Source organism: Rhincodon typus, chromosome 49 (genome assembly GCF_021869965.1).
Source record: "Rhincodon typus isolate 14 chromosome 49, sRhiTyp1.1, whole genome shotgun sequence".
In the NCBI taxonomy this organism is placed as follows: domain Eukaryota; kingdom Metazoa; phylum Chordata; class Chondrichthyes; order Orectolobiformes; family Rhincodontidae; genus Rhincodon; species Rhincodon typus.
This window is the reverse complement of record NC_063380.1, coordinates 3,595,361-3,612,793: the sequence shown is the minus strand read 5'-3', so window position 1 is coordinate 3,612,793 and position 17,433 is coordinate 3,595,361. Positions and strand designations below refer to the sequence as shown.

The following is a 17,433-nucleotide window of genomic DNA, read 5'->3' as shown; positions in this document are numbered from 1 at the left end:
GTGTAGATTAAACAGTGACAAAGGGCAGTATTCTGTCAATGTGTACCTCTCCCCCAGTGTAGATTAAACGGGGACAAAGGGCAGTATTCTGTCAATGTGTACCCGTCCCCAGTGTGGATTAAACGGGGACAAAGGGCAGTATTCTGTCAATGTGTACCCGTCACCAGTGTAGATTAAACAGTGACAAAGGGCAGTATTCTGTCAATGTGTACCCGTCCCCCAGTGTGGATTAAACAGTGACAAAGGGCAGTATTCTGTCAATGTGTACCCGTCCCCCAGTGTGGATTAAACAGGGACATGGGGCAGTATTCTGTCAATGTGTACCCGTCCCCCAGTGTAGATTAAACAGGGACATGGGGCAGTATTCTGTCAACGTGTACCCGTCTCCAGTGTAGATTACACAGGGACAAAGGGCAGTATTCTGTCAATGTGTACACATCACCCGGTGTGGATTAAACAGGGACATGGTGCAGTATTCTGTCAGTGTGTACATGTCACCCAGTTACCTCCCTCTCCCTCTGTCTTCATTTCTGTCCGGCACCGTCTCTGTCTCCACTCCCCCCCATTCCCCCAACCTCCCCTGACACCCTCAACCTCTGAGGTCTCCTGAGCCTCCCATCCTCTAACCTTCTCCCTTTCTCTCTCTCTGTGAGGGCCATGGATCGGGTGAACACTCAAGGTTTTTTTTCCCTGGAGGAGGGGAATCCAAAGCTCGAGGGCATAAATTTTAAGGTGAGAGGGGAAATGTTTAAATGGGACCTAAGGGGCAACCTTTTGACACAGAGGGTGGTAAGTGGATGGAACGAGCTGTCAGAGGAAGTGGTGGAGGCTGCTGCAATTACAGCTTTAAAAAAACATCTGAATGGGAACATAATCAGGAAGGGTTTCACCAGATATGGGCCAAATACTGGCAAATGGGACTCAATTACTTTCGAATATTTGGTCAACATGAACAAGTTGGACTAGATGGAATGTTTTTGTACTGCAATTCTCTATGACTCTAGAAACACTACTCTCTCGGCATCCAATCTCTCCCTGACCCTGTCATCCTCCAACCCTTCTTTGAATACCTCATCCTCTGAAATCTTCTGACCCTGGTTTGTACACAGAGTCTAATTGAATGCATTTGTTGATGGACACCACCATAAAACTACTAGATTTGTGTCTCACAGCCCACTTCACCTTCAACAACAACGTATATAAACAATTCAACGGTACACCAATGGGAGCCACAACATCAGGACTGATTGCAGAAGCAGTAATGCAAAGGTTAGAACAGCCAGTGCTCCCCACTATTCAACCCATACTTTGGTTTCAGATACCCTAGGTATCAGAGTAGTCCACAAACCAACAACCACCCTATGACAGCTACTGACAAATGTAAAGGATCCCATACCTAAAACCGGCAAAACTAGGGTAATATACAAAACACCGTGCAAGAACTGTGAGAAACACTACATAGACCAAACCGGAAGAAAATTGACTATACAGATACATGAACACCAACTAGCCACTAAGAGACACGACCAATTCTCACTTGTCTCTCGACACACGGACAATGAGCAGCATGAATTCGACTGGGACAACACATCGATAATTGCACAAGCCAAACAGAGATGCGCCAGGGAATTCCATGAGGCCTGGTATTCCAACCGGAACTCCATCAACAAACACATTGAATTACACCCGGTGTACAAACCAGTGACAAACAAAACCGGAAGTAATACCAACCACCCCAGCGAACCGAGGCATATAAATAACAAGCAGGACAGAACACCGACGCTTCACTGGAAGTTCACTGATGATTTTATCTAGCAGGGTGACGAAATGTTTGCAACCAAACCCACTGGCTCAGAAAGAGTGTGTGAGAGAGAGAGTGTGTGTGCATGAGAGAGTGTATGTGTGTGAGAGAGTGTGTATGTAAGAGAGAGTGTGTGTGAGAGAGTGTGCATGTGAGAGAGTGTACGTGTGAGAGAGTGTATGTGTGTGAGAGAGTGTATGTGTGTGAGAGAGTGTGTGTATAAGAGAGAGTGTGTGTGAGAGAGTGTGAGAGAAAGAGTGTGTGTGAGAGAGTGCGTATGTGAGACAGTGTGTGTGTGAGAGAGAGTGTGTGAGAGAACATATGTGTGATGCAGAGACAGTGTGAGAGTGAAATGTAGAGAGTGTGAGAAAGCGCGCGTGTGTGTGTGTAAGAGTGGCAGTGTGTGCATGAGAGTGTATGTGTGAGAGAGAATGTGTGTGAGAGTGTTTGAGAAAGTTCATGAGAGAGAGTGTTAGTGTGAGAGAGTGTGTGAGAGCGAGAGTGTGTGTGAGAGAGGGAGAAAGTGTGTGTTGGTGCGAGAGTGTGTGTGAGATTGGAAGGCAGGATGTTAGAACTTGTAAAGTGATAGGGCGGAAGAGTGCGTGGACCCTTTAAAAATGTGTTTTAAAAAATGTCTGCAGGCAGCAACAGATGCACAGAGAGTTCTTAAAATTGAAACATTTTATCAAAAGGCTATACTGCCAATAGGCAAAGCAGCATTTTTACCAAGTAAACAGGTTTTTGAATTTAGTCAATTAATTTTATCCAGACCCTAGATACGAAAACCAAATTAAATTTAAATCTGAGATAACAAAGTGCAGAGCTGGATGAACACAGCAGGCCAAGCAGCATCAGAGGAGCAGGAAGGCTGACGTTTCGGGCCTAGACCCTTCCTCAGAAATGGGGGAGGGAAAGGGGGTCCTGAAATAAAGAGGGAGAGGGGGGGAGGTGGATAAAAGATGGATAAAGGAGAAGATAAGTGGAGAGGAGACAGACAGGTCAAAGAGGCGGGTATGGAGCCAGTAAAGGTGAGTGTAGGTGGGGAGTTAGGGAGGGGATAGGTCAGTCCAAGGAAGATGGATAGGTCAAGGGGGCGGGATGAGGTTAGTAGGTAGGAGATGGGGGTGGGGCTTGAGGTGGGAGGAAGGGATAGGTGGGAGAAAGAACAGGTTAGGGAGGCGGGGACAAGCTGGGCTGGTTTTGGGATGCGGTTGGGGGAGGGGAGATTTTGAAGCTTGTGAAGTCCACGTTGATACCATGGGGCTGCAGCGTTCCCAAGCGAAATATGAGGTGCTGTTCCTGCAGGTTCCTCTCTCCCTATTTATTTCAGAGTCCCCTTCCCCTCCCCCATTTCTGAAGAAGGGTCCCGACCCGAAACGTCAGCTTTCCTGCTCGGCCTGCTGTGTTCATCCAGCTCTACACCTTGTTATCTCAGGTTCTCCAACATCGGCAGTTCCTACTATCTCTTAAATTTAAATCTGATCGTTTTGACAACCTCGGACAATCCTATTGTAAGAAATTAATAGGTGATCAAGGGTATAAAAGAAGACGTCATTTGAGAATCAGTAGGAGAGCAAACTGCCATCTGTTAAGAGAACAACTCTCAACATTTACACCTTGTTATCTCAGATTCTCCAACTCTCAACAGCGGTCAGCTCTAAAGAAAGAGAAACTCACTGGCTCTCACAGAAATCTCTAAGCTCTCAGAATAAGCACCATCTGAATAAAGGTACGACAGCACTCTTAGCTAATATTCCTGACACAAGAATTTGACAGAGGAAGACGTTCCTGACTGGAGGACAGTGAAGAAGGCGAAAAACATTCTGGAAGACTTATCCTGACTGTAATTTCGAGAGACTAAGTTTTAAGTTTTATTGTTATTAATTCAGTTCATATAAGTGGGAGTTGTATTTATTGGAACATTATTGGAATATTGGAACAACAACATCAGAATTTTGTTCTGTTCAGGAATAGTTAGTAGTTAAGGGGGTATTGTTCGGTTTGGTAGTCATTCTGTTACTTAGTTAATTGTTAGACTTAGACGAATAAATTGTTACTTGTTGATCATAAAGTGACTATCATGAGTTCATTTCATTTAACCTCCCTTTTGTAACAGATTGGGGGCTCGAGTCTGGAATCTGGCCAGTTCATGTACAGGATCTTACCAGGTTTGGACATATTTAAACAGACGTGGGGATTAGTGTCCTAGATCTTTAAATAAAACATAGGTGAGAAGTGGAAAATCTGTTTAATTTCAGTTACTTGTAGTTGGTTAAATCATAAGTGGGGGAAATGGCTCTTAGCATTGCTAAAGATGTTCTGGGGTTTGAAGATGCTTCCCAAATTTGCCAAAAAACTTTAGAAAGACAGAGAAAGGATATACTTTTACAATTACCAAACAGGCTAGAATTGGGTTTAACTAGGGATAATTGGAAAGCTGAAATTGTAAAGGAGTTAGTCAAACATTTAGGTATACCAGACAAACAAGCAAGTGCAGTCAAGTTAGAAAAAAATTAAATTGCAAATAAGAGAATTGAAGTTAGAAAGGGATAAAGAGAGAGAAGAAGGAATGTTCAAGTTGGAAAAGATGAAGTTGGAACTTGAAGCAAAAAGACTTCAAATGGCAGGAGGAAAAGCACAAAATAGAAGTGAGGGTCAGCAAACTCATTGGAGCCAAAAGCCTGATAGGGATATATACAAATCTGTCGAAACATTACTAAAATTTGATGAAAAAGACGTAGAAGCCATTTTCATTTCCTTTGAAAAATTGGCTAAACTGATGAACTGGCTGGAGGATATGTCGATAATGTTAATTCAGACCAAGTTGGTAGGCAGGGCTACTGTTTGCAGTACTGTCAAGGGTAGTGTCAGGAGTCTATGAGGGATTGAAACAGGCTATTGTGAGTGCCTGCGAATTGGTACCAGAAGCATATAGACAATGGTTCAGAAATATAAGGAGGCAACCAGGTCAGACTTCATCAAATTTGAAAGCATTAAATGTAGCAACTTCAACAGATGGGTGAAAGCATTGAAGATAGACAAGACGTGTCAGCATCTTAGAGAGATTGTTCTGGTGGAGGAGTTCAACAACTCAGTTGCAGAAATGATAAGATCTCATGTTGAGGAACGGAAATTTAAAACAGCGAGAAGAGTGAACAGATGGTGGATGAATACTTACTAGTGCATAAATTGAAATCTAGCTTCCGACAGCAATTTCACTCTGTGAGGGATAGAAATTGGGAAAAAGGGAGATCCTTCAATGAAAAACAAAAAGTAGATCACACTGGGGACAGTATACCACATGTGAAAAAAGAAACCCAAGAGGGTGAAAAAGAGGGGAGAGGGCCTCAGGTGTTTTCACTGTAATGGAGGGGACACATAGAGTCACAGTGCTGCTGGTTTAAGAGAGGCACTGGGAAAAAGGATATGGTAAAAGAAGTTAAACCAGACCAATTAGCTGAGGTAGTGAAGGAAATCCCAACAGAAGTCGATGAGCTGCAGGAGAGTGCACTGCCTAGTCACGGGCTGGAAAGGAAGATAGTGCCCAATCTCTTCGAGGACTTCACCTCTGTGGGTAAGGTTTACTCAGGTAGAACAGGGGGAGAAGGTAAAGAAGTTACAATATTGAGATACGGGATCTGGTCAGTCTCTAAGAGATGAAAATATTTGCACTCCTTCTGAAATGTTACCCGAGAGAATGATAATCTGTGGAATAAATGGACAGAGATTTAGCGTGCCCTGTGTAAGATAAGGCTAGAAAGTCCAATCAAGATTGGGGAAATGACAGTGGGAGTGATTGAAAGAGAGTCTATCCCAGGAATACAGTTTGTTCTTGGAAACGACCTAGCAGGATTAAAGGTGGGAGTGACGTCCATTGACGGGGAGAAGCCGATGGAAATCCAGGGAATTGGGGAGTTAAAAGAAAAATACCCTGTAAGGTTTCTGGACTGTGCGGAGACAACATCCAACAGTCATAAGTTCAATATAAAAGGGAAAAGAAAAGCGAGAGACGAAGCAGTTTCATGACCCTGTTTCATGAAATGGTAAAGGAAAAACCTGACCAGGTAGACATGTTTAGTTCTGAAAGTTTAATTGAATTACAACAAAAAGGTGAGACAATAAAAGGTTTATAACATAAAGCTTACTCAGGAAAGGAATCAGAATGTGTTCCAGAATGCTATTATTTTAAGATTAGATTTCTAAGGCAAAAATAGAAACAGCGGCAGGTCAGTGCTGAACAAAAATGGGTGGAAGTTCACCAGATTATGCTGCCAGCAGCATACAGACAGGAAGTATTGCGGGTAACACACAAATTACTGTAGGAGGTCACCTGGCAGTGAGGAAGACTCAGGTTGAGATACAACAGCATTTCTATTGGCCTGGATGACATAAGGATATGGTTGAATTTTGCCATACCTGTCATACAGGTCAGATGGTAAGAAAGCCACAGGCAGTGATAAAACCAATGCTTTTCACGCCAATTCCCACATTTGAAGAAGTTTCTTGCAGATCATGATTGACAGTGTAAGTCCCCTCCCCAAAACGAAAAGCGGGAACCAGTATTTGCTACCGATAACAGATGAGTCTACCAGGTTTCCGGAGGTAATTCCATTGTGGAATGTCAAGATAAAAAAGGTTGCTTTCTTTACCCATATGGCCTACCCAGGGAGATTCAGTCAGACCAAGGGTCCAATTTTATGCCAAATTGTTTAAGAAGGGCATGGATAGTTTAGGCATCCAACACTTTGAATCAAGTGCGTACCATCCTGAATCCCAGGGAGCATTAGAAAAGTGCCATCAGACCCTAAAGACCACGCTGAGGGCTTATTGCCAAGATTACCCAAATGATTGGGATAAAGGTATCCCATTTACATTATTTGCTATTAGAGTTTGTTGTAAAGTTGCAAATTATTTATGAATTGGAAGAGAGAAAATTAGAATTTTTTGGTAAAAATGATTGTGGGGAAAAGATGCCATGGTCCCTTTGAGAGTTTGTGCTTTGTCTGTGCTTGGAAGTTTATAAATGCAGGTGCACAGATAGTGCCCAAATGAAATATTTAGTATAGAACAGCCAAACAGCACTTTTTCCAAGACAGCAAATTTGAATTCGGCCAATTAATTTAAACCAAGCACCTAGATATAGAAAGCCAATTGAATTTAAATTTGATGGTGTTGAAACATCAAACCAATCCGATGTAAGAAATACTATTATGTTATTATGAGTATAAAGATGAGAGAATTCGTAAAATACGGAGTTATCCACCACCTACCAGGAGTTAGTACCATTTAGCTCTCAGAGAAAGTCCATCTAATTAATGAAAGGTCCCACCGCTCAAAGTCTTCATTGAAGAAATGATAGAGATAAAACATCCCTGACAGCAGAATTAGAGGAAGAAAGGCATTTGTGAAGAGGGCGGTGAAGACAAAATAATCCAGAAGACAATCTGTGCGAATTTGGAGAGATCAAGTTTTAATTTATTGTTTTCTTATTAATTGGGTTTATTAAGTGAGATTTGTGTTTATTTGAATAGTATTCCAGTAGAATTTAGACCAGCTGGGAAGTAATTTGTAGTCTAGGGGAGGAAGTGTCGGTTTGTTAGTAATTCTATTAATGTGTTCATTGTTGGGTTAAATAAATAAATTGTATCTTGTTACTTGTAAAGTGGAGATCAGGGATTGTATATCTTTTAACCACTCTTTTAATAAATTACGACGGGAAATGGGAGCTTCTCTGCATGTTTCAGGGGTAATTATTAGAAGGGAACCTCTAATCCCGTCATAACAGATTGGAGCTTGTGTTTTGGTTTAACCGTCAGAGGGGTTCAACCATCTCCCCCTCTGTAAGAAGATGCTCCAAATGAATCGACTCAGTTTACTCCATTTTAATTGATATTAGGACACAAAGTAAAGGGGCCTTTAAAATTAATTAAGGAAAAGTTGATAGGTCCGAAGTCAGAGATCTCAGTTGGATTATGTATCTGAGGTGAGAGAAAGATTAAACAGAGTAAAATAATTAGCTAGATAACATTTGAAGGTGGCACAGCATCTAATGAGGCAAAAAGCAGATAAGAAATCTAAAATTTGTATGTTTTCCCATGGGGATAAAGTGTTGGTGTTGTTACCAGTGGTAAGAGATCCTTTCAAAGCAAGGATTGGTGGTCCCTATCCGATTGAGAAGAAGTTAAGTCAAGTGAATTATCTGGAAAAGATGCCAAATGGAGAAAAAAATTATTGGATATGTCGTGTGAACATGCTGAAACATTACTATGGCAGGGTTAGGGAACCGAAGAAACAGGTATTAGTTACTGTCACTCAGAATGAGGAATCAAATCTAGATGATTTGGAATTTGATGTGCCTCAGAATAAATTAAATAATGAGCAAGTCCTTAAAGAATAAGATAGCATAGTAAGTTATCTGTCTCTGGAACAGAGAACTGAATTGAAAGATTGTTGCAGCACTTTGAGGACATATGTAAAAGTAGAATGGGGAAGACTAATACTATAATACATGAGGCTGATGTAGGAAATGCTGTTCCAATAAAACAACACCCCTACAGGATCAAAGAAGCACAGGTACAGAAGGAAGTGGAAGCAATGTTCCAAGAAGACATCATCGAACTGAGTCAAAGCAAGTGGAGTTCGTCAATCATGTTGGTTTGCATACCTGATGGTACTCAACAATTCTACATAGATTATTGGAAGGTCAACACCATGACTAAATCAGACTTGTACCCAGTTCCAAGGCTGGTAGGATTCTGTGGAAAAATTTGGACAAGCCACTCACATCACAAAGTTGGACTTACTTCGTGGTAACTGGCAAATACCTTTGTCGGACAGAGTGAAAGACGTTTCTGCATTTATAACCCCAAATTGGCTGTATCTATTTAAAGTAATGCCCATTTAAAATGAAGAACACACCAGCCACATTTCAAAGACTTATGAACAGAGTTGTGGCAGCTTGATTAATTGTGCCGTCTATACAGATGACTTGGTGATCATTAACCATTTGTATACAGATGACATAACTCATTTGACAGAGCTTTTTGAGGGATTATGGAAGGCAAAGTTGGTCATAGGTTTGGCAAAGACAGAATTCATGAAGGCGGAAGTGACGTTCTTGGGACACAACATTGAACACAGACAGATGACACCGAGGAACGTGAAGACGAAGGCCATTGAGGAGTTTCCAAGATCATCCCCGAAAAAGGAAGTGCTATGATTTTTGGGACTTAGTGGATTCTACCGGATGTTTGTTCCAAACTTTAGTGCATGGTGGCACCGCTGACAGATTTGTTGAAGAAGAACACAACATTTCAGTGGACAGACCAATGCCAGGAGGTATTTGAGAACTTAAAAGCAGTGTTAACTACCCCTCCAGTTTTAGCGACATCAAATTTCTTGAAACCCTTTAAAGTTGGCACGATGCAGTGAGGTAGGGGTTGGAGCTGCGTTGTTACAGAACGATGACTGCGGAATTGAAAGCCCAATCAGTTATTTTTTTATAGAAACTCAATATCCACCAGAGAAAATATTCAACCATTGTAAAGGGGTTATTGAGTTTGATACTGGCCTTACAACATTTTACTGTTTATGTTACAAACAATATATTGTAGACTGTTGTGTATATTGATCACAACCCTTTGACATTTTTGGAAAGATTTAATGACAAGAATATCAGATTATTTCGTTGGAGTCTTATGTTTCAAGCATATAATTTTCAGATTGTACATGTTGTGGGCCATTAAATTGTTATTGCAGATGCGTTTTTGCAGGTTTAAAAGAAAAATGTGTATATAAGATAGAATGGTAGTATTCAGTGTTATATATGTGTATACAGAATTCGTATGAAATGTGTAAGTCTAAATAAATGACCTATGGATCAAGCAATAATGGCATAAACACTTAGGGAAAAAAAGAAGCCGTCTTTTTATCATGACGGTTCCTTTTTTTAAATGGTGAGGTGTTGTGAAGTTGCGTAGAGTATTTGTGGATTGGAAGGCAGGACGTTAGAATGTCATGTCTGTAAATTGATGTTGGGGGGGAGCGGTGGAAGAGTGCATGGTCCCTTTAAAAGATAATGCATTTTTCTAAGCTTGGGGTAAAAATGTCTGGAAGAAGCAGCACCTGCACAGAGAGTTCCTGAAATTGAAATATTTATATCAGGGACTGTGTGGTTAGCAACCCAGACATTTGTTTAGGCAACCAGTTTGAATATGAGCCAATTAATTTAAACCAGGCACTTAGAGACTAAATCCAATTAAATTTAAATCTGAAGGTTTTGACAACCTAGGACTAATCCTTTTATAAGAAGGGGTATAAAAGAAGAGATCATTTGAAAATTGATGTGAGAGTAAATGCCATCTAATAGAGTTAACAACCCATCAGCTCTAAAGAGAAATTCACTGGCTCTCACAGAATTCTCTCAACTCTCGGATTAACCATCACCGAACTAAAGGTACAGCAGCACTCTTAGCCTGACACAAGAATTTGACAGAGAAAGGTGTTCATGACTGAAAAACAGCAGAGAAGGCACCAAACATCCTGGAAGACGTATTCTGGCTGTAATTTCAAGAGACTAAGCTTTAATTTTTTTTTTCAGTTTGATTTATATAAGTTGGCTTGTATTTATTAGAACAGCGTACAATTATATTTTGTTTTATTTGGGAATTGTTAGTAGTTAAGCGGAAATTGTTTGGTTTGTTAGCAGTCCTGTTAATTTGTTCATTATTAGAGTTAGATAAATAAAGTATTACTTGCTGATTATAGAGTGACTGTCAGGAGTTCATTTCATTTAACCTTCCCTTTATAGCAGAGTAGGGGTGTGAGAGGCAGGTTATAGAACATGGAACATAGAACAGTACAGCACAGTACAGGCCCTTCGGCCCACGATGTTGTGCCGAACTTTTACCCGAAACCTAAGGTCTATCTAACCTCCACCCCTACCTTATACTATCATCCATACGCCTATCTAATAGCCGCTCAAATGCCCTGAATGAGGCCGATTCCACACCCCGACCACTCACTGAGTAAAGAACCTACCTCTGACGTCTCCCCTATATCTACCTCCACTCACTTTAAAACTATGACCCCTCGTAATAGCTACCTCCACCCGAGGAAAAAAATCTCGGGCTGTCCACTCTATCTATACCTCTGATCATTCTGTACACCTCTATCAAGTCACCTCTCATCCTTCGTCGTTCTAAAGAGAAGAGCCCGAGCTCTCTCAACCTTTCCTCGTAAGACCTTCCCTCCATTCCAGGCAACATCCTGGTAAATCTCCTCTGCACCTTTTCCAACGCTTCCACATCTTTCCTGTAATGAGGCGACCAGAACTGGATACAATACTCCAGATGTGGCTAAACTAGGCTTTTGTATAGCTAGAGCATAACTTCACAGTTCTTGAACTCAATCCCTCTATTAATGAAAGCTAACACATCATACGCCTTCTTAACAACTCTATCCACCTGGGTGGCAGGTTCGAGGGAACTGTGGACATGAACCCCAAGATCCCTCTGTTCCTCCACACTGCCAAGAATCTTTCCGTTAACCCTGTATTCTGCTTTCAAGTTTGTCCTTCCAAGATGAATCACCTCACACTTTTCAGGGTTAAACTCTATCTGCCACTTCTCAGCCCAGCTCTGCATTCTATCAATGTCCCTTTGTAACCTGGAACAGCCCTCCGCACTGTCCACAACGTGACCCACCTTCATATCATTGGCGAACTTGCTAATCCACCCTTCCACTCCTTCATCCAAATCACTTACAAAAATCACAGAGAAGAGGACCCAGAACAGATCCTTGTGGTACACCACTCGTAACTGATCACCATGTTGAATATTTTCTGTCCTCTACCACCCTTTGTCTTCTAAGGGTCAGCCAATTCTGAATCCAATCTGTCACATTTTCCCCTATCCCATGCCTCCTTACCTTCTGCATGAGCCTACCATGGAGAACCTTATCAAATGCCTTACTTAAATCCATGTATAACACATCCACTGCTCTACCTTCATCCACGTATTTGGTCACCTCTTCAAAGAATTCAATAAGGTTTGTGAGGCATGATCTACCCTTCACAAACCCATGCTGACAATCACAAATCAAACTGTGCCTTTCCAAGTGATCATAAATCCTATCTCTCAGAGCCCTTTCCAATAATTTGCCCACCACTGACGTAAGACTAACTGGCCTGTAATTTCCGGGGTTATCCCTATTCCCTTTTTGGAACAAGGGAATGACGTTTGCCTCCCTCCAATCTTCCAGCACTATAGCCGTGGACAGTGAGGACGAAAAGATCATCGCCAAAGTCCCTGCGATCTCTTTCCTCGCTTCCCATAGAATCCTTGGATAAATCCCATCAGGCCCGGGGGACTTATCTATCTTCAAGTTCCTCAAAATTCCTAGTACATCTCTCTTATTTAACATCGACCTCCTCTAGCCTACCAGCCTGTTTCACACTGTCCTCCTCTACAACCAGGTCCCTCTCAGTTGTGAATACCGAAGAAACGTATTCATTAAAGACATCTCCTATCTCTTTAGGCTCCGTGCACAAACTCCCTTTACAATCCTTGATCGACCCTATCCTTTCTCTGGTCATTCTCTTATTTCTCGCATACGTGTGAAAAGCCTTGGAGTTTTCCTTGATGCTATCAGCCAAGGTTTTCTCATGCCCCCTTATTGCTCTCCTAAGCCCTTTCTTCAGCTCCTTCCTGGATAACTTGTATCCCTCTAGAGCCTTTTCCGATCCTTGTTTCCTAAACCTTATATAAGCATCCTTCTTCATCTTAACCAGTTGTTTGACCTCTCTTGAGAACCAAGGCCCCCTCACTCGACCGCATCTTCTCTGCCTGCTAGGGACAAACATATCGAGCACACGCAGTATGCATTCCTTAAACAATCTCCACATTTCAATAGTGCTCTTCCCTGACAGCATCTGTTCCCATTTTATGTTATCCAATTTTTGCCTAACAGAATTGTAATTACCCTTCCCCCAATTCTAAACCTTACCCTGCTGTATGTACCTATCCTCTTCCATGACTATTGTAAAAGTAACAGAGTTATGATCACTACCGCCAAAATGCTCTCCTACCAACAGGTCAAACACTTGGCCCAGGTCATTGCCAAGCACCAAATCCAAAGTGGCCTCTCCTCTGTTGGTCTATCTATATACTGTTTCAGGAATCCTTCCTGAATACACTGGACAAAATCTGCTCCATCTAAACTATTACAATTAAAAAGTTTCCAATCAATATTTGGAAAGTTGAAGTCACCCATGACTACAACCCTGTGACTTCTGCACCTTTCCAGTATCTGCCTCCCAATCCGCTCCTCCACTTCTCTGCAACTATTAGGGGGTCTGTAAGAAACCCCCAACAAAGTGACTGCTCCTTTCTTGTTCCTGACCTCAACCCAAACTGACTCTGTAGACATATCATTCTCGAACTGCCTTTCAGTAGCTGCAAAACTAGGCCCTGACTAGCAATCCCACTTCCCCGCCTCTTTTACCACCCTCCCTACTTCTTTTAAAGCATCTAAATCCCGGAACTTCCAACAACCATTCCTCTCTGAGTTACTCAAGTAACTACCACTTTTCTAACTATACCATTTTTCACACTTCCTTTAACAGATTATGAGGTAGGGAAACTTCTCTGGGTTTCAGTTTTAGTTATCAGAGAAGAGTCGACCTCTGCGTCATGACTGTGTGTGTGTGTGTGGGGGCGTGTGTGTGTGTGTGTGTGTGCATGCGGATTTCAGACAGCAAGCAAGACAATTTTGTGTTTATGTGAGTGAGAATGCACGTCTCAGAGTGAATGAGACAATTATTGTGTGTATATGTCCGAAAGAGGGTGAGCGAGACAATAATTGTGTATGTGTGTGTTTCTCAGGCAGAGCAAGTAAGACTGATTGTGTATGCTTGTGTGTTTCTCAGACAGAGCAAGCGACACTTATACTGATTGTGTGTCTGTTTCTCAGATAGAGCAAGTGAGACTGATTCTGTGTGTGTGTGTGTGTGTGTGTGTGTGTGTGTGTGTGTGTGTGTGTGTGTGTGTGTGTGTGAGAGAGAGAGAGAGAGAGAGAGACAGGGAGATACAGAGAGGGAGAGCAAGTGAGACAATGACACTGCAGTTGGCTGTGACCAAGAAAAGCAGACATGGGGTCATTGGTCCAGAGTGTGTACTCCGGGCTGTGAGGCACAAACAGCCAAGTGACGGTCAAGTCTGTTGTTGTAGGTCACCCCGCCATATTACAGGTGGCAGACCTGGCTATGTGTGGGTGTGAAAGAAAGAATCTCTTTCTGTCCCTGTCAGGGACACCTTTTAAAGGCCAAATCACCCTCTCTACCTCTATCTTTCAGTGGGTTGGTTGCTGTCCAGACTTTGAGAAGGAATGAGTTGAGAATTGGTGCCTTATCATACCCAGACAGTTAGAACCAGGTCAGGCAGTGCTGTGTGAGCTGGTGGAATAAGGATCATGTCAAGCTTGTCCTTCCTGTGTGACCTCCCCCTCTGACAGCAGGCTCTGAATGAGCTGTCAATGACTGCCCCCAGCTGTTCAATCTCCCTGTGTCCATCAGACACCCAGTGTGTAGCTGTCAGACAGCTTCCCCACCTTCCCCCGACAGAGGGAAACCTTGACAGAGCCTTTCAAGATCAGGGTGGTCAGGCTACACAATCCCAATGGACCCAAACCACTTCCCATTCACTTTCATTAAACACAATCCGAAAGGACCCAAAACTCTTCCCATTCACTCCCATTCTGCACGGTTCCAATGTACAGCCTCACACCATGCAACAAACTCACTGACCAAGTGCACCCAGGCACACTGATCATGTGAAACAGGCTAAATGCCAAAAGAGATGAATTTATTGAAAAAATGTAAGATTATAAAAATGCATACAGAAACGAGCATGGTCTTTATAGTTGGCACTTCACATCACGGTGTGCTACACTGCTTGCGTGTTTGGACAAAGCTTCAAAGCATTTCATTTTAATGGCACAAAGCCTCCCATATTAAATGAGGGGCATAATACTGCTATGATATAGCCATGACAGTGTCTGAGCAAGGGTTAGGGGAAGTAGACCACTGGGAATGATGGTTCAGAGCGATTGAGTTTGACTGTGTTGAGATGGACGGTGTGGTTGGTGGTGCCCACGTAAGGGGTGAAGGCCATGCTGCCAGGGAGGGGCACATAGGATTGGCAGATGGCACCGCCCAGGTGCGGGCCACAGGTGAAGGTGTAATCGTAGGTCACCTTGCCATACCGGAGGTAGCAGACCTCCCTGTGGGTGCCAGAGGTCAGTCTGACCTCACATTTCCCCAGGAGATCGTTTCTTTTGATGGCATCCTCGTCCCAAACCTCGATGGTCAGCTTGTGCTCATCGCTGACTCTGACCTTGCCCAGGTCCAATTTGGTGTTCCACCGGGGATTGTTGTTGTTCCAGATCACATTGGTCCTGGCCTCCCTTCGGTCATATCTGACCACCACGTAGCCATCGGTGCCCGAGAAAATGTCCCCCCAGAGGTCCCGGCCCTCCTTGACAGTCACCACCAGGTGGCCCAGCCCCTTCTGCTTGGAGCAACAATTCCGGTCCACCTGATTATCCTCGCGGCACACGCAGTTGCAAGGTTGGTAGGGGTTGCGGTAGGACCCATGGGGGCATGTGGCACCCACCCTGCATTGCTTGGAGAGGGCATTGTGCACAATGTAGTCGCTGATGTAGCGCTGCAGGTTCTTTCGCTTGGGGTCACTCATGGGAAGCATGTGGTGAAGAGGCACCAGGTCATAACGCACCGTGCCTGGGTGAGAGGTCAGACTGTTCATCCAGCCGGAGAAGGCTGAACTGTCCCTGGAGAAGAAAAGGTCTGCCCCCTGCTGGACCTTACCCCCCGTCAACTCCGTTTCCCGGTCATTGAAGGCCTGGTAGACCTTGTCACCGTGCTTCATAGCACGCGCCATTTTCTGGCAATTCTCGTTCCTCACTGAAGCCTTTGCCCTCAGCTGCGCCGTCAAACCGGCCTCTATCGACAGGCAGTCCTTCACCTCCTCAATGGTGTAGCCCTCAGATGCCGTCTCACATGTCCGAATAGCCGTCACATCCTTAAAGTGCCCGCCCAGCTCCACCGACATGACGTAGTGGGTGCCATAGGTGGCCACCAGCTTCCTGTACTGGTACTTCTTGCCATTGGGAGGGAGGCTGGAGAGGGAGCGGGCAAACTCAGGTGCCAGGAGGGGCTTGTCCTTCACCCGATACTGGTAGTAGCGGCACTGGAACTGGTGACTGGTGAAACTGTAGCGGTCGCTCTTGGAGCGGGAGGTGCCAAAACTCACCAGCTTGGACTTGGAGCCGGCCAGCACCAGATTGGCTGCATTGAGATGCAGGTCCACCCGCCAGTCATTGGTGATGGCAGAGGTGGCTGACTGTGCCAGCATGTCAGCTGAGCGGTAGAATTGGCTGGAGAGCGAGCGCTGGCAGGAGCTCAGGGTGCGCCAGTCCACCAGTGAGATGGGCAGCCGCTGGCGCACATTACCGAGATGCTCATTGTGGCAGAGGGTGCAGCTCCCATTGGCGAATCGCCAGGTGTTCACGTCAATTACAAAGGCGCCCTTGGGCTGCAGGGTCACCACGTCGTAGCCCAAACCCGCCAACTGGGCCCCTGGCACAAAGTTGGCATCGCGGCACTCGCTGGCAAGCCCAGTTGTACAGGCACGCAGGGCATCCTGGAAGAAGAGGCAGAGAAAGAGGAAACAGCTTGGCTTCAAATGCACAGCTGCCATGTTGCCACCGGTTGCGGCTCCAACAGCCGATCTGCAAGAGTAAAAGGTAGAAGTTACATTGAAAGGCTCTCACTGCCAAGGATCTCCATCAAAGTACCAATCCTCAGCTGAGGTCCAAGTGCAAATAGACTTTTCTGCTCAGCAGGAGTTATTGGCACAGCTGCAACCACAATGTGATGGATTTTGACAGATTTATGAGCTGGTAAAAGCGGAATGCTGATTTAACTCGATGTTGAAGATTTGCTGAATTTGACAGGTCAATGAGCTATTAAAATCATTATGGTATCTTAAGTGGGTGTTGGACATCTGTTTGCCTAATTCAAAACATTTGAACTCTAGTGAAAGCAGTATGCAATCTGAAGTGAGTTTCAGAATTTCATTTGCCTAATTTGACAGATTTATCAGCTTTTAGGAACAGTATGCTGTTTTAACTGAGCATTGAATGCCTGTTTGCTTAATTTGGCAGATTTATAAGCTTTTAAGAGCAACGTGTGATCTTAACTAGGTTTTGAATGTTTGTCTGCTTCATTTAACAGATTTATATGCTGACGAGAGTAGTATGCCATTTTAAGTTGGTGCTGAAGGTTCATTTTCTTAATTTGTCAGATCTACAATGGTTTGTGGTCATCATTATACTCTTAATTCCAGATTCTTTACTGAATTCAAATTCCATTATCTGCCATGGTGGGATTCGAATGTATACCAAATTGCAATACTTCCCACTTCTCTGAATTAAACTCTATCTGCTACTCTTCAGCCCACTCTGAGGTAACTCTCTTGGCTGTCCACTGCACCACCAATCTTGGTGTCATCTGTGAACTTACAAACCATACCTACTATATTCACATCCAAATCATT

General features: G+C 43.6%; 1 protein-coding gene across 4 annotated transcripts in view; it reads right to left on the bottom strand.

Annotated features, from left to right (window-relative positions):
- Positions 1-14,640: 14,640 nt before the first annotated feature.
- LOC125488105 (perforin-1-like) overlaps positions 14,641-17,433 on the bottom strand; it is a 4,722-nt gene continuing 1,929 nt past the window's right edge. For all 4 annotated transcript variants that reach the window (XM_048620968.1, XM_048620969.1, XM_048620971.1 and 1 more), the window contains exon 3: positions 14,641-16,606. In XM_048620968.1, coding sequence (XP_048476925.1) covers positions 14,866-16,575 — 1,710 coding nt within the window. In that variant the 5' untranslated portion in view covers positions 16,576-16,606 and the 3' untranslated portion in view covers positions 14,641-14,865. The remainder of the gene's footprint in view (positions 16,607-17,433) is intronic.